Source organism: Staurois parvus, unplaced genomic scaffold, assembly GCF_062004578.1.
Source record: "Staurois parvus isolate SC_StPar_1 unplaced genomic scaffold, SC_StPar_1.0 ptg000049l, whole genome shotgun sequence".
NCBI classification, from domain to species: Eukaryota; Metazoa; Chordata; class Amphibia; order Anura; family Ranidae; genus Staurois; species Staurois parvus.
In genome coordinates, this window is record NW_028317845.1 from 2,486,544 (window position 1) to 2,505,826 (window position 19,283).

At 40.1% G+C, this 19,283-nt stretch overlaps 1 protein-coding gene across 1 annotated transcript in view; it reads right to left on the bottom strand.

Moving 5' to 3' along the window:
- Positions 1-1,662: 1,662 nt before the first annotated feature.
- Positions 1,663-19,283, bottom strand: part of LOC149470267 (allantoinase, mitochondrial-like) — a 39,606-nt gene continuing 21,985 nt past the window's right edge. The window contains exons 8-12 of the mRNA XM_089665885.1: positions 17,585-17,771; positions 16,972-17,110; positions 5,806-5,978; positions 4,654-4,686; positions 1,663-2,613 (exon numbers count right to left, since the gene is read on the bottom strand). Coding sequence (XP_089522011.1) covers positions 2,452-2,613; positions 4,654-4,686; positions 5,806-5,978; positions 16,972-17,110; positions 17,585-17,771 — 694 coding nt within the window. The 3' untranslated portion in view covers positions 1,663-2,451. The remainder of the gene's footprint in view (positions 2,614-4,653; positions 4,687-5,805; positions 5,979-16,971; positions 17,111-17,584; positions 17,772-19,283) is intronic.

Here is a 19,283-nt window from a genome sequence, read left to right on the forward strand (position 1 = left end):
AATAGGGAATCATGCGGCCCCTGTGTCCTTGCCCAAACTGAAAAAAGCCTATGAAAAAGGTACCAAGGGCATTTCATGGGGCCCCCTACTGACCCCTGGCCCTCGGGCAGTGCCCGAGTTTCCAAATGGTCAGTCCGCCCCTGGGGGGCAGTAGTCGCTACCCCTTTTACCTGCGGAGGTAGTAGCCAGGGGTGTACGCATGTCGCAATGCTTTGCTTCACAGCCGCAACAAGAATTATACCATTCTGTTTCACCAGGCGTCCACTGAATCAGTAGTATGAACAAGCCCTAATGTTGCCTCAGATAGCCTTTCCTCAACCCATCCAAAACTAAAAAAGCAGTTTCTGCTTCACATATTCTTTAACCGCTTCCTTGCTGCCCTGTAGCAGAAATACTGCTGCAGGGCGGTGCCGGTGCGTAAAATCATGTATGTATATATATGTGTGATTTTGCAGTTCCATGTATGGGGAACGTGCCCTACTCACGCTGCCATTCGTGGCCTCGGCTGTCAATCACTGGGTCCTGGCCGGTGATTTCTCGCCGGCACCTGGTGATTGCCAGAGTATCTCTGACAGGGGAGAGACCTTACAGTGTAAAGCACTCACACAGCAAACAGTGAAACAGCACACAGTTAACCCTTTGATCACCCCACATGTTAACCCCTTCCTTCCCAGTGTCTTTAGTACAGTGTCAGTGCTTTTTATTAGTACTGATCACTGTATTGGTGTCACTGGGGATGTCAGTGACACCAAGTCAGTTTCCCCCAGTGTCAGAATGTCCACCGCAATCCCATGGTCCCGCTGTAAGTCGCTGATCACGTCATTATTAGTAAAATAAAATAATACATTTTAGTATACGTACCTCCATTTGTAAAATCTATAACTTTTGCATAAACCAATTAATTTACACGTATTGAGATTTGTTTAGCAAAGACATGTCGCAGAATACATTTTGACCTAAATTTATAATGAAATTTGATTATTAAATTTTTTTACTGAACATATTTAATAACAAAAAGTGAAAAATATTGTTTTTTTTCTCAAATTGTCGGTCTTTTTTTGTTTATAGCGCACAAAATAAAAAACCCACAGGTGATCAAATACCACTGAGAGAAAACTCTGTTTGTGGGGAAAAAAGGAAGTAAATTTCATTTGGGTGCAGCATTGCATGACCACACAATTGTCAGTTAAAGTAACGCAGCACAGTATTGCAAAAAATGGCCTGGTCAGGAAGGGGGGTAAATCCTTAGGAGGACAAATGGTAAATAGAAATGATAAGCTGATTTTTTTTAACATTTCAATTTATTAGAACAGAAAATAAAAATTATATTTCCTTACACATAGTTACTACCATTAAATTAATCTAACCACTATTAGGACGCTTTCACATCAATCTTGTGTGCTCTTCCAGCAGTGCTATGTACCCATGATTTTCATGCGGGTTAGCTGCACTTTGTCATAAACTTCCATTATGTGCTGCATTTTTTGTGCACTTTGTGAAAGCGCACCGAAAGTCCTGCATGCAGGAGTTTACTTGCACGCCCTGGTTCAGTGTGAAAGGGGCCTTGGTAAGCACAGGCATACATAACCTAAATTTTGCAAAGAGTGAAACTACTCAGAGCATCCAATAGTTGGAAGAAGCAGGGGTTAACCAATACTAGTATTCTCAGTAATTACATTTTATTAGGTAATCAGTTTACAAATGAAATTATATCTACAGTATCTATTGCAAAAATCTTTGTTTTATGAACAGAATAGGAAATAATTAAACACTCTGTCCGGTTTTGCTGTCTGTTGTCCCATTGGAGAAACTTCCCTTCATTTCCCGTATGGGAGACTGGGTACATACACAGCGGGCTGAAAGAAAAAAAAACAGATTCCTGCATCCACCTAGTTTGCATCTCCACTGCCAGGACAGTGTATTCTGACAGTAGGGACTCTCCACTGTCAGAATACACTGAACAGAGCTGCAGCTAATTGGAAGATGCTGATTGAAAAAGGTTTTCCAGTGGGTCATTTGATAGAAGCCAATCTAATGATCTGCTTCTGTCAAACAGGGAGGGCTACACACAGGTTGAAATTAGGCTGGTTGCTGATGAACTGGATGAAATTTGTTCCATGTATACCCACCTTTATTTAGTTTTCACCAAAACATGAGCCCCCTTCTATTCTTGGTACAAATTAGGGATTTTTTATTTCTTTTGTCCTGTTCCATAGTGGTCATCAGGACAAAAAGAGGGGGTGACCCTCCACAGCAGGGAAAAAGACAGCAATAAAAACCTGACAGGTTCTAACTCTTCTCCTCTCCATTAGATATACTGCATGTTAGATAATTTGAAGCACTTTCTTTGTTTGAACTTTTTTTTCTAATAATATAAAGGAAGCGCTTAAATATTTGGTAGGTACTTCTCAATAACATCAAAGAATGGTTCAGATATTTGATACGTTCTTCCTAATAATAGGGTGCCTTGGGTTTCTCAGTCTCCACAGTATGCATAAGAACAAGTTCTCCAGTTCGCTGGGTAGCATGCTTCCCATTGTAATAAACCAGAATCCCCCGAACAAGAGTAGCCATGACTTTTCCGTGAAGAAGGAATCCCAGATATGGTGTGAGCTGCAGAGTACAGAAGCATTATTAGAAGTCAAGGAGGTAGATTACAAGTCTGAAAATATTACAATACTGGACATTAGGCTCCTATGCTTGGCCATTGTTTTAAATGGTGCTAATCGGTGTTATGCATTGATACATGTCAATTTTTTTTTAATGCATCGACACATGTTATTAGACTTATGGATGACAATAGCAGCACGTGAAAATGTATGATTATTCATAATGCATGTAAAATTTAGGAAAATGTCCACAGAAAGCTGTGAATCCAGCCTAAAGATCCAATGAAGAAGGTTTTTTTTATTTCTATATAAATAAGGTCTTTGTGCTTGAGCTGCATCAACAGAGTATAACTGGGTTTATTGCAATGGAGGGATATGTCATGAATGGTCTTTTATACAAGCATTTTGATAAACATGCTTGGTTTTGCAGGTTTATAACTCCCATAAAGCTGGCTCTGTCCAAATGTATTACCTATACTAATTTCCACTCTAGGTCCACTCGATCTTGCCAGACATCTATGTGGTTCTTTTTTTGATCTTATGTAGAAAGTCTTGAGGAAGGTTTCTACTGAAAGGAGAAGAATCAACACAAGAGACACATACTAAGGGCTCATTTACACGTGCTTAAAAATGTGGCACTGGACACGCTTTTTTAAAGCAATCTGAATGCCAATCAAAGCCACTGTGACTAAATAAAATGGTTAGCTTACAGTCCTGTTCACATGTTGTGTTTGCTTTGCTTCAAAAATTATACCCCATGCTGCTTTCATGGTGCTTCAAAGCCTCCATAGAAATCTATGACAAAACTTGCTTACAGCACCGGCAGCTTTTGAGAGGCTTTTATTCAGCTTTAGCTTTGCTTTGTTTTGAAGGTATTGCAGGTATGAGATATTCCAGCATGCACTGGGAGACCAACAAGTGAACCAGAAGATGTCATCAGCAGTCACTTCTGGTTCTAGTATATTTCCTGGAAGTGTCTGGTGCAGACATCACAGCTGGTGTGCAGCATGGAGCAGCAGAAAGGTAAATGGGGTCTGGAACAGAGCGGAGCAACTAGCAGACAGCACAGATGTGCAACATGGGAATGATATAACGGAAGAAGAGCGGGGATCATAGAGAGAGGACTGAGCAAAGGAAGAGTAGCAGAGCTGGAAGACCAGAGCAGGAGGAACTAACCATGTCACATGTAGTGCACAGCATGGAGCAATAGAGCGGGAGGTAAGTGGGGACCAGAGTGAGAAGAGGATCAGAAAAACCAAAGGATCAGCAGGGGCAGACTCACAACTCATGGGGCCCCCGGGCTATAGGGGATCATGGGGCCTCTGTGTCCTTGCCCACACTCAAAAAAGCCTATAAAAAAATTGCCAGGGGCATTTCATGGGGCCCTCTACTGACCACGGGCCCTCGGGCAGTGCCCGAGTGCTCAAATGGTCAGTCCGCCCCTGGTTGGGGGTTACTGCTGAGCAGGGAATCAGCAGAGCTGGGGATTACTACTGAGCAGGGGATCAACAGAATTGGGGGTTACTACTGAGTGGGGGATCAGCACAGCAGGCGGTTACTACTGAGCTGGGGATCTATTGAACGAGGGTACTAATAAGCTGGGGATCTGCTGAACTAGGGTTCCAATGCTGAACAGGAATACTAAGGAGCAGGGGATCTGCTGATTGGGGGTACTACTGAGCTGGGTTTCTACTTTAAAACAAATAGAAAATCAAGACATGCACAGGGCATCTGCCAAGCTTCATTGAAGTTTCAAAAAAGCATCACTGGAGCACCACTGAAGCATCATAGAAGCATCACTGAAGCATCACAGAGGTTTCACAGAAGCACCAAAAGCATGTCAAAAAAGCATGTTGAAGCAGCAGGTGCTTTAATGTGTGTTGAAGGTGAAGCAAGTGTAAAGGAGCCCTAAATGTAAGTAATGTCCCTTGTGCTGATTTTTATATTTTATTTATAAAAACCTAGGCCTTAATTTGTATCAGAACCAAGCTGTTACATTTGCATTCCCTTTGTAATATTTCTCATTTGGTTCGTTTTTTTTTACCTTATTCTTGTGATGAATATCCTTTTCTTGCACCTAGAATAACAGCAGAAAAATAAAATGCTAAGACATACCAATAAAAGGGAATTGTACTAAATGGCATCAACACAAAGTAAATATCAACAGGGTTAAGGATTAAGGAGGGGGCGCTAAAAACAGGTGGATGAGACGCAGTTTCACCGCCTCTTGACTGCCCTCACAAATTCTACCATTATAGCCTGACAGGGCTGTACACAAGTTGTAGCCGTGATGCTTTGCTTGGTGGCTGCAGCAACTTTAACTCAGGAGGCACCACTTGTCAAACTCGCTCTTTGAGATCAATGGGGGCCACAGTTGCAGCACTGGCCCACGATGTAAAGTTACCTTTTGGCAATTTCAATTTTTTTTTAAAAAACAGGCATCAAAAGGCAGCAGTAGCACTTCTGAACGCTTTTTGGTGCTACTATACAGCTCCACCACTGTTCACTTTTCAAAGGGCGGTAGGCTTACCATAGTGGTTCTTCAGATTGGCGGCCGGGGGGCAGTAAAAACAGGCAGCTGATCCATGGTTTTACTGCCCCCTGTTGCCCACCCAAACTGCCTCAATACAGCCAGGCAGGGCTGTAAAGATGCTGCAGTCATGATGCTTTGTTTGGTGTCCACAGCATTTTTAACTCAAAGTGCAGAGTTTGACAGGCGGTGCAGGTTAAATCAGGTAGTGAGGAGGCATTATAATGCTTTCTAAAAAGTGATCTGAACCTGGATCCCTCTTTAGAAGGCACTGCAGTCCACTATCAGTGTAAAAGAACCCTTACTGTCCTAGGGGAAACACATTTAAAATCTGGCCTTTAAGCCAGACCTAATGGACAAACTAGCAGGACCACAGCGGTGCATATGCTTATTAGCCTATGATCCTGGAGAGAGCTGTGACTGTCACCTTTTTGAAGTAAAATACATTTTACCATGTATGTGAATATATTTCCATTGCAAAAGTTACTTTTTCTTAATGTAAAAAGCTTGCTATGATACATTGTACATTAGTTCTCATATATAAGTCTAGAGAAAATGAAACAACAACCCATCAAACTCCAACTGTTGTGTTTAGAAGCAGATTGGTTGTTACAGGGACCAGTTTCAACGAACTGTATATATTCTTACAGCTGTTATTTTACATACCTGAAACTCTCTGTCAGGATCCCAGATGATCAAATCAGCATCATAACCTACTTTAATGGATCCTTTACGATTGTCAAGACCGCACAGTTTGGCTGTGTTACTGCTCAACAAACGGGAAACATCAGTCAAAGAGAAGCCACGGGTTCTTGCAGAGGTCCAGAAAAGAGACAGTCCTAAAAGGGAAAAGGGAAATCAGTTTGCCAGAAAATAAATATCATTATTTGAGCCAATTAAAAGGCAAAAACTAAAGTAAAAAAAAATCTATCAGTCCATCAATATGTATTTTTTATTTAACAACTTGAGCCCCAGGCCAATTCTGACATTTCTCTCCTCCTGTAAAAATCAGCATTTTTTGCTACAAAATTACTAAGAACTCCCAAACATTATATATTGTTTAAGTGGAGGCCCTAGTAAATAAAATGTTGGGTGTTGCAATTTTTTATGTCACATGGTTTTTGTGCAGCGGTTTTTCAAATTCAAATTGTGTTGAAAAATACAGTTTAATGAATTTTAGTGCAGACAAACACAATATAACACACAATTGTTTGTAATATATAAAAGATGATGTTACACTGTGTAAAGAGATGCCAAACATATCACACTCTAACCGCTTCCCAACTGCGCTATAGCCGAAAGACGGCTACAGCATGGTTGTCCAGTTCTGGGAGGGCATCCATGGATATCCTCCCAGAATTCGCCCCCAGTGGCTCCCACCCAGCACTGTCAGTGATCACTGTGTCCTATGGACACAGCTGATCACGTGATGAGGTCAAAGGCCAATCACAGCAGCCTTTCACCACGTGGTCAGATGTGTCCAATGACAGTAAATGCAGTTGCCAGTTATCGGCAGTACTTTCCTCATGCTGTCACAGCGTAAGGAAAGTACTGCCAATAACTAGCAAATGTGACAGGGGAGATCTGCACTGATAATCAGGGCTATCCCAGCAGTGCTTAGCAATGTCACTCATCAGTGCAGAGCAGGGACCCCCATCAGTGCTTAGCATTGTCACCCATCAGTGCCTCCTCATCAATGCCCACCAGTGCCACCTCATCAGCGCTGTCTCATCAGTGCCCATCAGTGTTACCTATCAGTCACGCCTTATCAATGCACATCAATGAAGGACAAAAATTACCTGTTTGCTAAATTTTATAAGAGAAACAAAGAAAACCTTTTCTTCCAAATTTTTTTTGCTCATTTTTTGTTTACAGTGCAAAAAAAAAAAACCCAGTGGTGATTAAATACCACCAAAAGAAAGCTCTATTCATGTGAAACAAAATTATACAAATTTCATATGGGTACAGTGTTGCATGACCGTGCAATTATCAAAGTGTGGCAGCACTGAAAGCAGAAAATTGGCCTAAGCAGGAAGGGGGTGAAAGTGCCCGGTAGGCAAGTGGTTAAAATTGGGCATGCAATGGCAAGAAAGTGCTGCACATTAAATTATCCATAGGTGATTTTTTTAAAGCTTTTCCACATAATCACTTTAGATTTACATGGGAGGTCTGGTGCTAGAATAACTGTTCTGGTTCTTACATTCACGGTGAAACCTCACCTATGTGGTGCGATCACTTTTTATGTATGAGTGTAGGACTGATTCGTGTGTATGCCTTTGTGCATGAGCACGGGGGGTAAGGGGTACACTTTACATTTTGTTTTATTCTATTGTTTATTTTTTTTAACTCAGAATAGGAGCTGTACACTCACCTAATATTGTATACTACCACATATATCTTTTACATCAAGCACAAAATTAAATTGCAGTCTTGATCCCATGCAAGGACTTCACAATTTTTAAATACTTATTAAATTCAGGATGACCCCAACAACATTAGCTGAACAAACAGCACCTAAGTCCCCAGTCACATCAAAGCCGATTTTGAAATCGTACGACTTACAGTGAAGTGGCATGATTTCAAAATCGGTGACCTGACGATTTCAGTTGCGATTTGCAAGACATCTGACACTGATGTCTATGCAAATTGCAACAAAAGTAGTGCATGCACTACTTTAGAAATTGGTGCGGCTCTGACCAAGCGCTCTAATAGCAGACAATAGGGTGCGATTTGCAAGTCGCCTAGCATGCATATCGCATGCCAAGTCACACCTAATGTGAGCGGGAGCTAAGACTCCTTTCAGATGGGGCTGATCTGTCAGTGTGATCCACCTACTCAGTGGGGGATCTCTCTGTTGATCCCTGCTGAGCAGGCGGATGACAGGTCTCTGTGTGCTCTGCTGCTGCAGAGTGGACACAGACACTGCCCACTGATTTCAATGGGGTGGTTGAATGGAAACAGACCGCCTGTCCGTTTGCACCTGATTGTCAATTGATCCGCTGGATTGTTTTTGGAGCACAAGTTCGGATCGAATGCCAGCGGGTGTCAGCGGACTATTGTCTGCTGACACCCATTGGACCATGGAGGTTTATGGATGGACCGATGGGGTCTGGCGGACCCCATTGGTCTGCTCATGTGAAAGGGGCCTAACGGTGTATGGACAGTTTAGAGACGGCTATGGCAGCATGCATTTTTACCCTTATGTACAGCTCCTATTATGAGAACAGAATACATTTTGGAATATCAATTGTATATATATGTGTGGATTAGGATTTTCCTCAAACATCAATAATATATGCAATTGTTTGCTATATTTCATATAGAGTGACTGCAATCACAGGACATGGGAGCTGGGGAGGGCTTCTTCAGTTTTTAGTAAACTCCCCTCTCTGTCTTTTAAAGCATATATTTGGTCATCATATCCCACACTGAATTTCAACTTATTTCTAGCCTAGGTGATCGGAAGTGGAAGTTGTCCTCCTACTCTCCCTACCCGTAGTCTTCTGGGACAAGTGACAGGTCCCAGAAGACTACGGGACCATTCACAAAGCGCAGTGCTTCTCGCGCATGTGCAATGGGCACCCGGCTGTGAAGCCGCAACTGTTACAGCCGGGTGCTCACACTGAAGATGCCGTCGCCAGGTAGAGAGGATGGCCGGTGAAACCAGTGGTTGTGAGGCCACTGCTGGACTGAGGGACAGGTAAGTGTCTGTATTTTAAAAGTCAGCAGCTACAGTTTTTGTAGCTGCTGACTTTTATTTTTTTTTTCCAGGTGGAACTCCGCTATAACAAAAGAAGTCTAAAGCTATATTTAACCTATACCATATGTCTTAAGCTTGGTAAACACTTTTAGATTTTCAAATTAAACTTTGTACAAAGATTCTCAGAAGAGTCTGAAGAATATTGTTCGAAAGCAATTTAACATTTTGTCTGCTTTTACCATTCGATTTTTGAATGAATGGACTTTGCTGAATGAAAACCACATACACTGTTACAAATTAATTTGTTCAAGAAAATATTTTCATCCTGCAAAGAGATACAATAAAATATTTTGCACAGTAGAGAGATACAAAACAGCATGTCTGCCTTTTAAAACACACACAGCACACAGTTAACCCTTTGATTGCCCCGGATGTTAACCCCTTCCTGCCAAGTGTCTTTAGTACAGTGTCAGTGCTTTTTATTAGCACTGATCACTGTATTAGTGTCACTGGGGATGTCAGTGGCAATTGGTCAATTCTTACCCAGTGTCAGGTCAGAATGCCTGCCGCAGTCCCGCTATAAGTCACTGATCGCCGCCATTACTAGTATAAAAAAAAAATTCCAGTATATATACCGCCATTTGTAGACGCTATAACTTTCATGTAAACCAATTAATTTACATGTATTGGGATTTTTTTTTAGCAAAGACATGTAGCAGAATACATTTTGGCCTAAATTTATGCAGAAATTTGATATTTTTAAATTTTTTTATTGGATCTGTTTTATAGCAAAAAGTAAAAAATATTGTTTTTTTTTCTTAATTTTCGGTCTTTTGTTGTTTATAGCGCAAAAAATAAAAAACACAGAGGTGATCAAATACCACCTACACAAAGCTTTATTTGTGGGAAAAAAGGACATAAATTTAATTTATGTACAGCGTTGCATGACCGTGCAATTGTCAGTTACAGTAAGCACCGTATCGCAAAAATTGGCATGGTCAGGAATGGGGGTAAATCCTCTGGAGAGTAAGTGGTTAAAGGTATCTGTATTTTTATGTAAGTAAACCCAATCACTTTCATCTCATATAAGCTTTATTATTAATGTAATTTCAAACATTATTTTTTTTATTTTAAATCTGTGGTGATCCTGCCATGAAGGTCCTTGTTCAGGCACTTCTTGTTATATAGGGAGACACTCCCAACTGTGAACAACAGGAACCTGATGAAGTCACGTGATTAGTGACGCAACTAGTCGGACAAGAGACGGAGAGGTGGTGACATCACTTCTGGCAGAAGGGTCATCTTGATACACCCATAGGAGTACACCCAGGAGTTCCAATGAGGATCTGTGAGCATTTTTTTCTCATAACACATCTGAGGTACAAATAGATACCAGGAGAGGTGATACCTGTAAGTTCTGAAGGGGGATACCACCACTGTTTGTGATACCGAATCTGATGTTGAGGATTGAGCGGTTGGCTGTGCTTAATAGCAAAAAAGCGGTTTGACCCTGTGTGGTCGCTTCATGAAGGTTAGGGGGCAATCTTACTGGTGAAGGATTACACTTTTTGTTCACCTGCCAGATTTATATTGATCACTGGAGGATTCTATATATCCGGCCATATTGAAGATTACACACTTGGACGATTTGTTTATTGTTTATTAATAATTGGTAGCACGTGTTTTTGTGGACTTTGTTATAAATTTAAGTTATGTGTTTATCATAGAGTGTCACAGGATTTTCATTTGTGGATTCACTCAATATTGTATTTAATTATTTTTATTTATTTATTTAATCTTGTTTTCTTCCTGCTATTTGTATAGCAGTATAGTCCCAAGTTTAGGGATGAGAGCACGGCAATTTATACTTTGGTACATGTTGGCACTTGTTGAGTGGTGGTCACACATTTATGTTGAAGGATTTGTTATAATCCTTGTAGATTGTCATATAGTCAGGGTCCATATATTCTGACCGTCCTATTGTTTTTTTTATAGACACAATAGTGTCATTTTTCAGTCTGTATCTACTGCACCTTTGGGCATTTATTTATGCCAAGTGTTTTATCACGTGTGGTTTAATACATGTTTGTGATTTCACCCTGTTTAGGGATACCAGTGGATTTATGTATTGTGTTTTTATGCGTTTTGCACATTTTTATTTTATTTCATATGGTTTATCAAACATCACTGCATAAGATTGTATAATAATATGAAGAATTGAGTTTGGGATAATTACACACAGAAGGATTCACTAGGGGTGTAACTGAAACCTCATTTATGATTTAATTATTTATATAAATATAAGTGTGGGAGCGCATTAACCTGTGCTAGCTGCTTTTTTATTTTTATTTTCTATCTAATCATAGTTACATAGTCTGGCTGAAAAAAGACAAAAGTCCATCCAGTTAGAAAAAAAAAATTATAATCTATACCCACAATTGATCTAGAGGAAGGCAAAAAAACCCAGCAAAGCATGATCCAATTTGCTCCTGCAGGGAAAAAATTCCTTCCTGATCCCCCGAGAGATCAGATATTCCCTGGATCAACTTTACCTATAAATGTTAGTATCCAGTTATATTCTGTGTATTTAGGAAATAATCCAGGCCTTTTTTAAATCAATCCACTGAGCTGGCCAGAACCAACTCTTGAGGGAGTCTATTCCACATTTTCACAGCTTTTACTGTGAAGAAACCTTTCTGTATGTGGAGATTAAATCTCTTTTCCTCCAGATGTAAAAAGTTCCCCCTTGTCCTCTGTGATGGCCTCAGGGTGAATAAAACTACACCGAATTCACTATATGAACCACTATATGAACTACATATACATGGTGATCATATCCCCCTTAATCTCCTCTTCTCAAGAGAGAATAAATTCAGTTCCTCTAATCTTCCCTCATAGCTGATCTCCTCCATGCCTCTTATCAGTTTGGTTGCCCTTCTCTGTACTTTCTCCAATTCCCCAATGTTCTTTTTGTGATTTGGTGCCCAAAACTGAACTGCATATTCCAGATGAGGTGTTACTAATGATTTGTACAGGGGTAATATGATATCTCTCTCTCTGGAGTCTATACCTCTTTTAATACAAGAGAGGATTTTGCTCGCTTTAGAAACCACAGCTTGGCATTGCATGCCATTATTAAGCTTGTGATCTACCAGAACTCCCAGGTCCTTCTCCACCATTGATTCCCCCAGTTGTACCCCCCTAGTATGTATGATGCATGCATATTCTTAGCCCCCAAGTGCATAACCTTACATTTATCAACATTAAACCTCATTTGCCACATAGTTGCCCAATTAAACAGTGCATTGAGGTCGGTTTGTAAATTGGAGACATCCTGTAAGGACGTTATTCCACTGCACAGCTTGGTGTCATCTGCAAAGACTGAAATTGTATTTTTAATCCCAGACCCTATATCGTTTATAAATACATTAAAAAGTAAGGGTCCCAACACTGAACCTTGGGGTACACCACTGATGACCCTAGACCATTCAGAGTATGAATCATTAACCACTACTCTCTGAATACGATCTTTTAGCCAGTTTTCTATCCATTTACATACCAATTTTTCCAAGCCTGTAGACTTTACCTTACACGTTAGCCATGTGTGGGGAACTGTGTCCAACGTTTTTGCAAAATCCAAGTATACCACATCCACCACCACCCCTCTGTCCAAGGTTTTGCTCACCTCCTCATAAAAAGAAATCGGATTTGTTTGACAACTTCTGTCTTTCGTGAATCCATGCTGTCTGTTGCTTGAAATATTTTTTTCCAGCAAGAACTCATCTATGTGGCCTTTTATTAAATTCTCCAGTATCTTCCCAACTATAGAAGTTAAACTAACAGGTCTATGATTACTTGGTAAAGATTTTGATCCCTTTTAAAAAATTGGTACCACATTGGCCTTACGCCAATCCAGTGGTACTATGCCAGTCATTAAAGAGTCCCTAAAAATTAGAAACAATGGCTTTGAAATGACAGAGCTCAATTCTTTAAGGACCCGTGGGTGTATGCTATCCGGTCCAGGTGCTTTATTTACCTTTATTCTGTCTAAATATTTCTGGAGCATATCAGCTGTGAGCCAATGTGGATCATCTGGGGCTGTATCAAAACCATGCGCATTATGGACAAGAGCTTCCTCATGCTCCTTTGCATACACAGAGGTGAAGAAGATATTTCTTAATTTGCCTTCTCTTTGTCTCCAGTCACCCACTCTAGTTTATTTTGCAAAGGACCTACATGCTCAGACTGGACCTTTTTACTATTAATATATTTGAAGAATTTTTTGGGGTTTATCCTGCTATCTTTTGCAAACTGACGTTCGTTTTCAATTTTTGTGGCCTTGTGTAAATGATTATAGTGTTTCTTCATTTTTATATTTAATAAAAGCTCTTTTTTATTATTTATAGCTATATTAACTTTGGCCATAAGCCACATAGGTTTTATTTTTTAGCCTTTTAAATTTGTTGTCCATGGAAATATATTTTGCAGAGTGTTCACATACAGTCTTTTTGAAGAACTCCCATTTCTGTGTTGTGTTCATCGATGCCAATATTCCCTCCCAGTTGCTGTCTTGGAGAGCAGCAATCAGCCTTGAAAAATTAGCTCTCTTAAAGTTGAGCGTTTTTATTTTTCCTGTGTGTGCTTGTTGTTTACAGCTAACAATAAATGAAATCACGTTATGGTCACTGCTACCCAGATGTTCTTTTATATGGACATTAGTAATAAGCTCTGCATGGTTTGAGATTATCAGCAGAGCATCATTCCTAGTTGGGGTCTCAAGTGCAGAAAATCACTTGGTTTCATTACTTTTACTTTAAGCACATTAGACATATCATCGAAGTTCCAAACTAGTGTAAACGTTAAGGACTGGTTAATAGCAAGAATCACACATGAATGCACTGCGCATTCCTGTACAATTCACATGCGGTGCAGTTTGGTACGATTTGAGTCCATTCATTTTGAATGGGCTGAATCGCACTGGACTGTGTTAAAATAGTGCACACTTTAAATACACACTGCAACTAGATCACATGGTACTTCTGTACCATACGATCCAGTGCAGGCAAGTTTGCAACCAGCTTTTGGGGTGTCTTTAACTTAATATTTACACCTGCTGTTTTGAACATGGTGCGGGAAACACATGCGGAATAGTTTTCCCACACCGCATTCTGGTGTAAACAGGCACTGAATTATTTACATTCTGCCTATCTGTGTGTCCACTGTTAATGCAGACATGAACCAATGACAAGGAAGACATCTGCTCCACAACCCTGTGTTATTTGGTACCTTCAATGCCATGGGCCAAAAATTATTATTTTCATACTACTCTACAGCAATAGAAGATCAGCAATGGCAGTCTACACATTTCTGTTAACACAGGTTTCCATTAGTATTCCGTAAACGTTTTTCCAATTTAACTGTAGATTTATTTATCCCTCCACCTTGGTTATTAACAGATAAAGTTGCCACATTCTGTGAGATACATCTTTTCATGCTATCATTGATTCTAAATGAGCCCCCCCCAACAGTTTTCATATATTCCAGTTTGTATAAGGGTTTTTCATGTCTGACCCCATTATTCATTCTCTTGAGTTTTAGCAACAGAAACATAACACTAACCATGATGGTATTTTACACATACAAGCAGTAAGTCAGCACTATTGGATATGTCTTACTATTGTAACTTATCAACATCTGATGCCTTATAACTAAGGTCGATGGATTCAAAGTTGCATTTTACAATACTGCATTTATCATTAACAAATTGGACTTTTTTTTCATTTTGAACCCATCTTCTATTCCCATACACTACAGGAGTTGCTTTGGAACATTTGTATTGTTTGACAATATAAAGATTATATTACTGGAAATTCACAACAATGCTAAATTTATTGTGTGATACGGTATTCATATAGTCAGTAAAACAATATTACTTTCGCTGGCAGATATTTTATTGTTTTTATCACTGCTGTAGTCTATTCTTTTATCACTTTACTGACACTGACCTCCTATAATTACTCTTAGATGTTTGATATATTAATAAAATGTCTCATTGAACCCAGCATGTCTACACACCAGAAATAGTTCATAGGCTCTTTTGTACTGCACACTTATTGATCTAGATGGCAGCAGTGTTTGGCAATTCATAAGGTTACAGTGAATGCATTTATATCAAGGGTCTGTCCCAAATCACTATGGAAACGAAAAGATGTAGCTGTGGTAATGAAAAAACTAAAACTAAAAAACTCTGCCTTTTATTTAAAAAATAAGCAGTTCTGAAAGCAAACTTTAGTCTTGCCTATACATTGGATACGATTTGCTTATGTCTTGCCCTCCTTAGCAACATACGCTCCTTTATAATCTTATATTACTCCAGTGCCATTAACTTCAGCTCCCCAAATCAAGCAAAATATCCAATACTGCTTGGAATTGACGGGCCCGGATCTAGGGAGATGCTGGGGAGGACTGCGCTCCCCCCCCCCCAGATTTTGTTTACGCCCACCAAGATCTCTGAGAGTGCATACACCGATCCATGAGACAGTCTGATGGGGACAATTGATCTAAGGGGAGCTCTGATAGAGGCATCTGATGTAAGGGGGCAGTCTGATGAGAGCAGCTGATGTAAGGGGCACTATGTGGGGGCATTTGATGTAAGGGGATACCTTGATGCAGACATCATATGTAATGGGCACTCTAATAGGGACAGTTGATTTAAAGGGGCACTCTGATGGGAACACCTAATGTAAGGGGGCATGCTAATGGGGACACCTGATGCAAGGGTGCATGCTGATGAGGACACCTGCTGTAAGGGGGCATGCTGAGGGAGATCATGATGTAATCTGATGTAATCTGACTCTGATGGGGACATCTGATGTAAGGGGGCACTCTGATGGAAACCCTGACATCAGAGGATCAATAAAGAGGACCCCTGATGTAGGGGAGGACTTTGATAGGGACACCTGATACAAGGGGGCACACGTTCTGTTTAATCATCCTAATCTAAGCCTAATACATACTAGCGTTACCTGTTCACTTCTGCACCGCCTCTGCACTACCTGTCAGACATTAGTTTCAGTTTTTGACCCGTGGTATAGAAGCATGCAGAGTGAACAGGGTATACTGGTTTCCTGCATCTCTGCCACACCATTGACATTATGCCATCTGACTTTTCTTTTTTTGTACTGCATGCCCAGATCCGATAGATCTGGCCATGAGTATGGAGAAGAATGTGATCCACTCAGTGTGACAGCACTGGTGACTCTGTCATATGGGGTCAGGGAGATTGCTGTTGGCTGACCACAACATCAGGGGAGCAAAGGTAAAGTGAGTATGGGGGGGGGGGGGGTATTAAAATGAACATTGTAATTTCTGTGTGAGACAATATTTCTACCCACAGGACAAAACTAAAAAGGCTAATGCACAGGCATCTAGATTTACATGACTGTGTCATATACAGTATATTCCAACATCTTATTCCAGGAAGTAGGATACTAAGCCTGAGTGATGCCTGAACAAAGATGGCATTGGTCTTCCGAGGAGAAAGGAAGAAAAAGACATTGTCAGGAGAAGATCCATGATACTTCTGAGAGATAATAATTGCCTGAAAGTTTCTAGTTACACATTATTCTACATCCGTGCATTTTACATGAGAATAATATAATAATAGGTATACTTTGAAGGAAACTTGTACTGGGAGATATATGAAGGCTGCCAATGTTGAATTGCTTCTGAAAAACTCAAACTGCCTGCCTGTCTGCCATGTACGTTGCAGAACAATCTGCAGCAAATCAAGTCAGAAATCCTTTCAGGCATATTTATTTTTAGAAGAGTCAGGAATGGAAGCCTCAATCCTAGTACAGGTCACATATTTCCCAGAATCCTTTACTGGGTCGATACCTAGTGGTGAGGCATAGGTGGTGGCAGGTATCAAAAGTGTTCAAGGTCCAGGTTTTTGTGAGATTTGAGGTATACAGACAACATTCTGCCTGCTCTCCTATTTCTACCATTATACTGGTGAGAGGGGTTGCAGATTTAATGCAGAAACCCAGTGACGAAGCTTGCTACAGTGCCAGTTACGTTTAATAATAGTACACCTTCCCAAAAATGTGTACTGAAAACTGGCCAATACCTACCAAACTGTAGGGAAGAAATTCCTCCCCAGGCCTTTATGTAATCTCCGTCTTTCAGAAGCTTGAGATCTGGTGTGCACGGTGAATGGTCAGAAACCACCATATCTATATGGCCCTGTAGGAGCGCGTTCCACAGAGCCTCCTACAAATGAAAAAATGTAAAGTAGCGTCAGGTTTTCACCATGTTTAAATCAGTCCATAATCAATAAAATTATCTAGACCTTTACCTGTAAACTGTTATGTAGTGATGGGTGGCACAGTACAGCTGGCTAGAGTAACAAATGTCCCTCAAGAGAGGGCTACATGTCCCTTATTAGACTTTGGCTACTAAGTGTAGGATATACTCAGATTGCAAATTCGTAGATATCAGCTTTCCGCAGTTAAGTGGAATCAAACTAATGGAATTTGAACAATGATTGATTACTATAACGTAGTGTAGCTGTGTGCAATAACCTATATACTGCTGACCACTGAATTACATTATTGTATGAAAGTATGTGGAAATGTTTTCTTATTAGTAACATGTAAATTGCATTTTCTATCTTTGCCAGCCAGTCTGAGGGATGGATGTGTATGTGTGAGTAAAGTAGGAGAAAGTACAGAACAGTGGAGGTACCTTGTTGTGATGGCCTCTCACAGGTGGGCAGCACTTGTAATATGTGGCACCAGGGGGAATGTGCTCAGAGCTCAGGGATAGGTAATGGTGAGTGGTCTCTACAGTCAGGGGGGCTCCAGCCTCTTTTGCTTTTCTGATTATGGTCAGAGATTTTGCTGATGACAGGTGTACAATGTGACAACGTACTCTAAAGAAAGATAGTCTTATATTAATATGTTTGAGAAATCTTATCCTGAGACATTCAATATCCTGAGACATTCATCACCATAAAAGAACTGTACTTGGAATTTTGGATTACATTATAAAAGCCTGTAAGGGACAGTCTGAGCTGATATATCAGAGGTTATAATACATGGTACTGTCTTGGTAAATGATGTTATACTACCGCACTTGCCATGATAACACTATTAAAATTAGTAAACAGAAATACTGAACTAATGTAAATTACAATTTCAGTAGTTTGCAGTAGTAGAGCATTGTACTGTGTTAGCCATCAAATAATGCAGAAAATTTGAAGTTTAAGTGATACCCTTTTGTTAGCTAAAACAAGTCATTAATTGGGATCTATGGAGATGACTTAGATTCCTTCTTCAAGCTTAATACAGTTCTGAAAATGGATCTGAAACCAAACATATTTATACACAAGGAGGAACTATACAAAAAAAATTACATTTTCTCAACACGCCTTAATAGTAATGGTTATTGTAAATAAAAGCTTAGGATTTTAAAGCTAACCATAGATGGTTGAATTTGGAGCCATGGGTGACACTACAAGCACCACTCGGCTCGAGAAAGGTCAAGTTAAAAAAATTTCCTGAGCCAGTAGAAAATTGTTGGCGGAGCAGTAATTCCATCCTATCAGATGCAATCACTGTTCAGGTGTTCAGGCAGCCGCTGGTGCCACAGCTGTAGGAATAAAAAAAGCGGTCAACGGACACTCCTCCATCCATGCTGTTAGTGTGGATTGGGGAAATTGATTTATTTTTCTCATTCAGATCTCTTCTCTGTCCATATACCTTTGATCAAAGGTTTGCGAAGAAGCAGATTGTATTGTCAGAGCTGAGAAATGCAATTAAAATCATAGTGATATGTGAATTCCTGTTTCTATTTGGATCAGCCTACAGTTTGGAATTTTTTGTATAAATTTACATTCCCATTCCAGCCTCTCTGTCTGTTTGGGGTCACTCATCCTCACCTATCACATTAGGATTATTATTATTATACAGGATTTATATAGCACCAACAGAGACAGTATAATTACAATACATATCCTTACAGAAGGAATAGGAGGGCCCTGCTCATGGAGCTTACAATCTAAAGATGAACGGTTGTGCCTGTACAGCTTCTGTGTCCCATTAGACTTCAATGGTCTACTTGCACACAGCTCCTGGAAGTTAGAGACGCTGTGAAAAAAACTCCCATTCACACCACACAGGCATCATTGCTCATGTGAGTGAGGTCTAAAGTGCTCTATATTCTGTACTGCTACTGTGATCTAGGTACAGATACCCTATTATGATTATTCACAAGAGTCTAATGGTCACAGGGGCAGCATTGGAAAAGTGATCTAAAGGAGAGTAAGTAAATAAAATCTGGCATTGAAAACAAGAAGTAATTTTATTTACAGAGAATGCAGAATAAAAATGTTTTTAATAAAATAATCCATTTAATAATTAAGGGTTTTCAGTTAATGAGCAAT